Source organism: Sebastes fasciatus, chromosome 13 (assembly GCF_043250625.1).
Source record: "Sebastes fasciatus isolate fSebFas1 chromosome 13, fSebFas1.pri, whole genome shotgun sequence".
NCBI lineage: Eukaryota > Metazoa > Chordata > Actinopteri > Perciformes > Sebastidae > Sebastes > Sebastes fasciatus.
The window spans coordinates 10806515-10815996 of NC_133807.1; the positions used below are offsets into that span (position 1 = coordinate 10806515).

At 39.8% G+C, this 9482-nt stretch overlaps 1 protein-coding gene across 2 annotated transcripts; it reads left to right on the top strand.

Annotated features, from left to right (window-relative positions):
- Window positions 1-1994: 1994 nt before the first annotated feature.
- st13 (ST13 Hsp70 interacting protein) lies at window positions 1995-9111 on the top strand. Of its 2 annotated transcripts, none has more exons than XM_074655433.1 (13): window positions 1995-2158; window positions 2546-2688; window positions 4083-4131; window positions 4230-4326; window positions 5003-5076; window positions 5235-5301; window positions 5428-5512; window positions 5654-5764; window positions 6244-6346; window positions 6620-6736; window positions 7389-7428; window positions 7791-7879; window positions 8430-9111. In XM_074655433.1, exons 2-13 carry the CDS (start codon window positions 2579-2581, stop codon window positions 8562-8564), a joined length of 1077 nt encoding a protein of 358 aa, XP_074511534.1. In that variant the 5' UTR covers window positions 1995-2158; window positions 2546-2578; the 3' UTR covers window positions 8565-9111. The 2 variants fall into 2 exon arrangements, with proteins under 2 accessions (XP_074511534.1, XP_074511535.1); XM_074655434.1 differs by lacking the exon at window positions 1995-2158 and adding an exon at window positions 2325-2480.
- Window positions 9112-9482: the final 371 nt, after the last annotated feature.

Sequence of the window (9482 nt, forward strand, 5' to 3'; positions counted from 1 at the left end):
CTATTTTGAGCTGCATATTTGATGCTTTAGTGAGTATTACTGTATGTAGGTGGGGCAGTGTATGTGGATTGTTTAAAAAATTAACTACTAGAATCATGTTCTTTTCATGAGATTGATTAACAATAAGTATAAAATATACACTGGACTTGGTCCAGTGGAGCTGCTCAGCTGCCAACAATAGAAACATGTTGCTCTGGGCAGCTCTCAGTAATGTGTATGATTTCATGAGTGTACCATTGCTTTGTCACTAAACCTTACCAGGTTGAATACAGGCTGTTTTGCAAACTATTAGTAGGCTACTTTCAACTGCATTGCCACCCAATACAAGCCTTTTCTTAAAAAAAAGAGGATTAACAATGACTGATAAAATATTATCAAATATGATAGATTACATATTCTGAGAGGGTATTGTGTCTCCTCAAAATGTTTTCCGTACTTCATATAGGCCTATGGCTGTCTGGAATCCAGGTAAAAAAAAAACATGAATGACCATAGATCTGAATGATCTATAAATGATTGGCAGCCCTTGAAACCTAAACATAACCATTTGATTGGTGTAAACTGTCTGGTGAGTAACTGCTTGGGAGGGCTACCTGAGAGTCCTGACTCAGGGGGAAACTAGTACTTACATACAGTGAGGTGACAGTTTTGTTATGAGAGTTTTATTCCCTGAATTTAGTCTCTCAGGGGGCACTGTATTTACATTTTAGCCTAGGCTTCGCAGCCAGTTCCACCAATCAAATGGTTATGTGAGGCTACGGATTATACAAGCACTGGCATTATTATAGGCTTTATCAAGGTTTAACTATAATATATTAAGTGTTAATGATTATAATTGTTTACGTCATGCATACATGAATGACAAGAAAACCACAATGTGCTTAGCCTACTTGAAATTGTATTAAAATAATAATAATAAAAAAATCATAATATTGTTGTTTTTACCAGCATTAAAGTTTTGACTTTAATTGTTTTGAATCAACCACTATAATAATGTAATACTCCAGCAGCTGTTATGGTTGCGGATTTGTTTAAATAGAAAACTATATTTCCTTATAAATATATAATTTCAAATAGAATGAAGGAGTTTTTATTTACGGTTGTACACAGTTACTACCCTGCTAAAGCTAATATTTGCATATTTCTTCACAACTGTTAACAATAGATGCACTTTTTTGCAATTATGAAGGGGAAACTATTGAACATGTGTTTGTAGATTGTTGTTTAGATTGTTGTTGTACTTCTTTTTGGTTTATTTTACTGAAGAACTTCTCAAAACATTTTGAAAAGATATCATCCTAACAAAGATTGAAATTGGCAAAAGCTATTAGATTATTTAGACATTTCAAATGTATTCCAAGTGTTTAACAGATTAGGTTTTTTTGTTTGTTATTCATCTTTTCCTTTCCTTACATTTGTTGTAGAATTTATTTTATTTGTACATTATTTGATACTGTGAAATACATTTCACCTTATATTTCACAGTATATTATTTGATACTGTGAAATATATTTCACAGTATCAAATAAAATATTTCACAGTATATTATTTTACACTGAAATATATTTCACAGTATTATTTTATATTGTGAAATATATTTCACAGTATCAAATAATATACTGTGAAATATATTTCACAGTATCAAATAATATATTTCACAGTATTATTTTATATTGTGAAATATATTTCACAGTATCAAATAAAATACTGTGAAATATATTTCACAGTATTTCACAGTATATTTCACAGTACATTATTTTTACTGTGAAATATATTTCACAGTAAATTTCCCAGTGTATTTTCCAGTATATTATTTTATACTGTGAAATATATTTGCTGATTTTTTTGGTAATGAAAAATCTGAACATATTTATGTAACTACAGTACTTGAACTTTCGAAATAAAGTATGAAGAATAAAAAAGGTTGCGGATATGCTATGCGTGCATCCTTAAAGCTGCTGCCTGCCAGGCCGCACTCAGGACAACAAACCCCCACGCCCTCTGGTGTCAGTCTGTCCGAGAGCCCGCCTGAATGAAAACACAGGAGCGACGACACCAACGACACCAGTACCTACCAGTGAAGCAGCAGAGATACAAATCAACTGCTACCGTGCTCTGCGTGTCCTCTCGGCTGTCAACGGTGTAGATCTTCTGTCAGGTGTGTTTCCCCTTCGTTTACCTGCATGAACGACCGCATATACCGAGTGTTAGTCGTTAATCACGGCCCGTAGTGCAGCTAGCTAACGACGGCATCATGCGTCAAACGGTCATCACGTCACGGTTTCACATTTCTAGAAACTTCTCTGTGTTGTGACCACTATAATACCCTTTAATTAGATAGTTGGGCTGCGTTGCTTCATCGCGAAGCTCCTGAATTACACGTGTTGTTGCGTTTATGTGCCGTGTGGAGTGAACAAAGTGAGCATACGTTAGCATGCTTAGCTCAACGGTGCGCGTGTGACCGTTAGCCGTTAGAGCAGGTAAACAAAGACACACTGAGTTGTTGTTAACTGTGTTTCTCTCTCTGGTCTCTGGTTACATGCAGCTGCTGCTGTGTGCTGGACGTGACCAGAGCAGCATGGACCCACGCAAAGTGTCCGAGTTAAAGGGCTTCGTGCAGATGTGCGAGTCCAGTCCTGATCTCCTGCACCTTCCAGAGATGAGCTTCTTCCGGACCTGGTTGCTGGGGTTAGTTTTATATATATATATATATATATATATATATATATAGTAACTGTTGTTGTTGTTGCTCCACAACCTGTGACTGTGAACACACACCGTGCACCAGGATCCAGGCTGTTATGTAAACATATTCATAGGAGGATTTATTCTGTCATTATGCCACTACAGTACTTAGATAAAGTCTCAGACAGACTGCAAGCGCACCACGTGCCCTGTCCCGCCTACCTACCAGTACAAAAGCCATGATGGACCACTGACTGGGTGTGTGTGTGTGTGCAGAAAATGATCTCATTAAATATATATATATATATATATATACTGTAACAGTTAGGCTGGTTGTTGAAGTATTTTTATTCTGTTGTATCTGCTACTTTTACTTTAGTAAAGGATCTGAGTACTTAATCCATTATTAAGCTTAACTATTTATTTATATATTTTTTAAAAATAATAAAAATTATATATTAAAAATTATATATTACATATATAATATATATGCAGAAAATGATCTCATGCAACGTCAATCGAGAACATGCAAACCCTTCATTCAACAAGGGAAATTATTTATCTTTGATAACAAGTATCTTCTTCCTATGTTTTTCCCCCATTTTTTAAAATAATGGCAGTAACCCTAAACGCTGTTACGTATACGTGTCTGTTTATTATTGTATTATTTATCATATTCAAGATTCAAGCTGTTTATTGTCACGCTGGTTATACAAGTACAATCGTGTGAAATGCCTTTCGCTGGGAAGCTCCATTAAAAATAATAAGTTATATTACAATTATAAAAGGAAATACTTTGTATAAGGCATATTAAGAACATATACATTAAGAACATATACAGTATAAGATATATGATTGAGGTACTTTTTGTGTGAGAGGGTGTCGTATGAATTATCTATTTAAAAGTCTGATGGCCTGGGGGAAAAAACTGTTCCTCAGTCTGCTGGTGAGAGTCCTGGGGGTCCTGTATTTTCTACCAGAGGGCAGGAGGGAGAACAGGCTGTTGTGGGGGTGTGTGTTGTCCTTAATGACCCTCAGGGACTTCCTGAGGCACCGCTGGGTGTACAGCTCCTGCAGGTTGGGCAGCTCGCACCTGGTGATGTGTCGGGCCGAGTGCACCACCCTTCCCAGCGCCGTACGGTCCACGTTGGCGCAGTTGCCGTACCAGGTGGTGAAGCAGCCTGTCAGGAGGCTCTCTATGGTGCCTCGGTAGAAGTCCCTGAGGATTTGTAATATATTATATACATTGTAATATCAATGTATATACATTTTGTGATATAAAGTACATTTTCTGGGAAATTTTTCAAAATATTGATTAAAAAAAACTGTAAATACATTTAAATATCCTTGGTCCTTGTATTGCTCACTGAATTGTTCTCCATCATTTTCTATTGCAGCATGGGTGCAACAATCCCTCCCCTAGCCAAGACAGAGCCGTCATGCCAGGTGACACATAAATATTGTTATTATCCCATTTATTGTATACTTGATGATTTGATATTTTAGTTTTTTCATGTTATAACAGAGTGCTCTCTTACTTGTAGGGTGGCTGTCCTTGTGGACCTCCCCCTACATCAGCTCCAGCTCCACCTCCTGAGCCAGAGCGTCCTGTGCAGTCTGAGAATGACGAGAGTGATATAGGTACACAAAGTTTCTTAAATCGCAGCTCTGGCCTCGGGGGACAAGGGTAGGTGTGATTCCTGTGGAGAGAGTAGATATGGCACGTAACCCCTGGAAAAACAATAAATTGTAGTTTTTACACTTGGGGTTTTGTCACCTTGTTGACAGAGCCAGGCCAGCTGTTTCCAGCTGTTTCCAATCTCATGCTAAGTGAAGCTAACCTGCTGCTGACTCCAGCTTCATATTTACCGTACAGACATGAGAGTGGTATCAATCTTCTCATCTAACTCTCGGCAAGGAAGTAAATAAGCATACTTCCCAAAATGTCAAACTATTCCTCTTTAAGGTATAGTTAGAAAAGACAGGAGCCCTGCACCTACAGTATCAGATACTGCAACTCTTGATAAAGGAAGCCTCTACACACATACTGTAGGTCCATGCATGCAAGGACATAGGTCCAAGCAGTCAGTCTTTTATTTATTCTATAAATATGTGTGTTTTTATACATCGCTTTAGTTAATTTATTATTGTTACTGGGTAGGTAAATCTTAGCAAAATGGTTCTAAGAATGTACCTTACTTATTACCAATAAGTCCTTATTACTGTGAAGAGTACAATAAATCAGATTTTTCAAACCAATGGGTATTGTTTTTGTGTCCCAACAAGAGCTCATTGTAAAATGTTGTATGTTTTTCAGAAATGGACAACGAGGGAGTGATCGAACCAGACACTGATGAACCACAGGAGATGGGAGAGTATGATACCATCGAGGTAAACCGTTGAGCTTTTCTATGTCATCTATTAATCAGTTACACAAATATATATACTCTGTATATTAAAGGAGATATTCCAGGCCTGGAAAATAACCAAAGCCTTTACCACTTTAGACGGGATCAGTTTGAACATCTGTGTCCGTTACATTTCCTCAGGTCACAGAGGAGATGATGGACCAGGCCAGTGAGAAGAAGATGGCGGCCATCGATGCTCTAGGAGAAGGTAGGTTGATAATTCTGTTCAGAAAGTGCATGCAGATACAGGTTCTGTATTGATGAGATAAATAAAAAGAAAATAGAATTCGATTCATGATCTCTAATACTCGTTTCAATTTGATTTCTCTTACAGGCAATCTGCAGAAAGCTCTGGATCTTTTTACTGAAGCCATCAAGCTGAACCCGTGCGTAGCCATCATGTACGCCAAGAGGGCCAGGTGAGTCGTCCTCAGGGTTTTCATTCAGGTTTTGACATTTAAGAGCTTTTAAGGGGTGTCTTTTTTTGCCTTATGACTACTCCACTCACAGTGACTGTTATGAACGACTGTGAGTGTAATCAGTCGTCCTCTTTGTGTCAGCGTCTTCATCCAAATGCAGAAACCCAACGCAGCCATCAGAGACTGTGACAGAGCCATCAGCATCAACCCAGACTCTGCACAGCCTTACAAGTGGAGGGGAAAAGCTCACAGGTACATTTCCTATTTTACATATTTTTTTACATACGCGTGAAATAACCAAACCCTCAGTGTAAACACTCGCAAGTATGACACACCTCATCTTGTTCGGCAAACTGGCATTTAATATTTCATCAGCCGAGCTAGCTGCGGGGTTACAGCAGGACCAGCGATGTAGAATAAACCCGTGTTAGTGCTGCCCCGAAATCACACAGAATCCACATTGTAAAGCACCATTTTCTGAAAAATGTTGAACCATGTTTTTGTCGACATTGCAGTCTTACACAGATTGCCAGCAAGGTTTAAGTAGACCGTTCTCTCAGTGCGACATTCAATGAAACTGCAAGATCACTGTTAGCTCACATGGCATATGTCATGAGGATGGGTGAATTAATAAAGCATTCGATTGTCTGTGAATTCATGCAGTTTATTGCCATCTGGTTAGTCGTCTGATGGTACTATATTTTGCTTGCTGCCTCGTGTGTGTGCTGCAGGCTGCTGGGCCACTGGGAGGAGGCAGCCAGGGACCTGGCCACAGCCTGTAAACTGGACTATGACGAGGACGCCAGCGCGATGCTGAAGGAGGTCCAGCCTAAGGTACCAATGCCAGAGAAAAGAGGGAATAAAAAACACTGTTCAGCCTTTTTAAATCGTAGTAACTGTAACGCAGACATGTCATTTTAATGTGTGCGAGCTCAGAATTAGAGGCTAGAGGACATATTTGTGATGTATTTCAGTGTTCAGATGATCCTGAAGCAGATAGACGGTTTGATCAGAGTAGGGCTCCAGAAGGGACTCTATAGCCGATGCTCCCAGCCGTGAGTTTGTGGTTCCTCATTCTTATCGTGTTTCCCTTTTTCTGTTTTTCAGGCTAACAAAATCATGGAGCACAGACGCAAATACGAGCGCAAGAGAGAAGAGAAGGAGGTTAAGGATAAACAAGAGCGGGTAAAGAAAGCCAGAGAGGAGCATACGCGGGTCCAGAGGGTGAGTTGCTGTGGGGGATTTTCCTATTTCAGACTTCCTATATGGTCAACTGTAACGGCATACTAATGTACTACAATTAGTTGATAAAAGCTGTACAATTTTAAGTTGCTCCAGAGCTGCCAAACACTTCACTGCTGGTGTCCATGATTTTCCCACCTCAGTAGCTAAAAGGCACAACTGACATCCGCTAAGCCCCGCCCCGCCCTTAGTCACTGTTGCTCCGCCTGTCAAGCTTATACAAAACCGGTAACCCCACATATTAATGTAGCATGAAATGCTCCTTGGACTTTGAAGTAACTCTGGGTTACTACTACTGTACGTACTAAGGTAGTTAGCCGGACATGCTAACATTTGTAGCTATATTAGAGCAGAAAAACACTCTAATCAATTCCTACACTTTTGCGGTCGTGTCTAGAAGGTAACCCTGAGTTGGGGAAACTGTCGCGAGACGGTTAAGGTTAGGCATTGATCTCGAATGCTCAGACTACAAAGAAATGCAGTTCGAGCCTGTGTCTTCATGAGAAACTACATCATCTACATTCTTGCATTCATCATTTTGAACCCAAAGCGAACGGCAGTAACATTTTCACAAAAAAAGAGAGTTGTCTGTCAGACACTGATAAACTCATCCTGCTCTTTTGTCTTTCAACAGGAGGAGGAAGAACGACAGTTCGGAGGAGGATTCTTCCCAGGTAGGAGAGAGGAAACAGGCCGGTTCATTGCATGATGGGATGAGATGAACACTCCAAATGTCATTGGAGAAGCAAATCTCTTTCTACACACTTTGATTATTTTATTGTTCAGCTACATAAGTATTGTATGTTGTAGGATCCAAAGCCAGAACAATGGATGATTTGTTTAGTCATTTGAGGATTTGTGTCCTTGACAATTACAGGTCGATATTTATTCGGAGTCATTTGTTTGTTTCACCGGTATCGTATTTACTCTGTGCAGTTGGGATTCATCATTGATTTATCAGACAGATGTTACTGCACCTTTTTAAATGCAATAATGAGTGCTGCTACAGTTAATGAGTCTGGTTGTTTTTCTGCAGGTCCTGCTGGATTCCCAGGCGGAGCCCCTGCTGGCATGCCTGGTCTCGGTGAACTCCTGAAGGATCCTGAGCTGCTCAACGCCATGAAGGTGACTTAACTGCTCAACATTAATCCTCCACACCCCACCGCTACGTGCCCCATGACTTACAGGTTATACAGATACTAAAGGAATAGGTTGACATTTTGGGAAATACACGCTTATTCTCTTTCTTGCCGAGTTACCAGCAAAGCAATGTACTGCTGTGGACGGGACCGGCAGCAAAACGTATTTTGGCCACCTAAAATAATCAATATCAGTTTAAATGTACACTAATTTTAGAATATTTTCACCGCTTTACCTTGAAGCCCTTATTTCCATTCATGCTCTCTTCAAAGCCACCAGACTCCTTTGACAAAAACAGTAATTTTACCTCGCAGAACACGGGGGTCGCTGGTCTACCGCTGCCTTGATCAGTTAGTTAGTGTTATTGTGCAACTTTGTTGTTTTTTTAAAGGGTTTGTTCGGATTAATCCGGATTAATCTTCACCCACTTTCCAGGATTAGGAGAATGTCCTGTTTTATTTCACTGCATCTTTAAAACAGATTTTTGAAATGCACTACATGACTTAAAGATGACTCTGTTTGCATTAAACCCCAGGACCCTGAGGTGATGACTGCCTTCCAGGATGTGGCACAGAACCCGGCCAACATCGCCAAGTACCAGAACAACCCCAAAATCATGGCCCTCGTCACCAAGCTGAGCTCCAAATTTGGAGCTTCACCACAGCCATAGACGTGAAAGGACCAAAGAGGAGATGAGATGAGAGGAGAGGGGGATACGTGGTGAAACAATCTGGAGAGCCACAACGCTTTTCAACAATTATTCCACTGTGTGCAGATCAAACAGGGGAGCAGGTGATGGGTTAATTGGTGTGATGTAGAGAAAGTGAGGCAACTTTTTAAATGTTCTTAATATGCCGGTTAGCACATAGCAACGTCCCAACAAGGTTAGGAGTCACGTTTGACTCGTCTCAGCTGGGACTTCACTCAACCACAGGTTGGTGTTTCTTAACCTGTATCTGGAAAAACGCTAAACTGGGAGCTCCTGAATTAAGACGTTAGCTCACAAACATTTTTACAGCCATTTAATACGTGGTAATGGTTAAGCTACCGGTATTTCCTTTCTCCGAACAGAGCCGAACTCTCACTCACAACCGTCTGCACTTTTTGTTATCAGATCTGTTATTATAAATGCAAAAAAAAAAATAAGTCACTGATCTTTGATGTCTGACCCTGTTGGAAAAATGATTCACAATAATAAAACCTCTGTTGCTGCAAAACAGGTTTGACGTTCTCTTCAAGTTTACTTTGCACCTTGTACAAACCAGACTTAACTGATTTTACAGAATGACAACATGCACTAACACTCATTTTTACTGGTGTTATCTGTTGAACTGAGAAAAGTGATTCAGAAAAATTCAATAAGTTGATTTTTTTAGCACATTAACATCCAGGAGGACCTTCACTGACAGCACCTTGTCGGTGAGTTAGGGTATTTGGCATAAATTGATGTATTGCTTTTAATGAGTTTCAACCTCTCCTAACTTTAATAAACGGTTACTTGTACTGATGAAACTGGTTTAACTAAACCAGATAGTTGCAATTTGACAAAGTTTTGGGGGCAGTGTGTAAAGCTAAGTGTTAGGCAAAA

Excerpts from the sequence above, each read along its gene's own strand:
- st13 (XM_074655433.1), top strand. The coding sequence starts at position 2,579 with ATGGACCCACGCAAAGTGTCCGAGTTAAAGGGCTTCGTGCAGATGTGC. Across the intron at positions 2,689-4,082 it reads TTCCGGACCTGGTTGCTGGG|CATGGGTGCAACAATCCCTC; the intron begins GTTAGTTTTATA and ends TTTCTATTGCAG. Across the intron at positions 5,302-5,427 it reads CATCGATGCTCTAGGAGAAG|GCAATCTGCAGAAAGCTCTG; the intron begins GTAGGTTGATAA and ends TTTCTCTTACAG.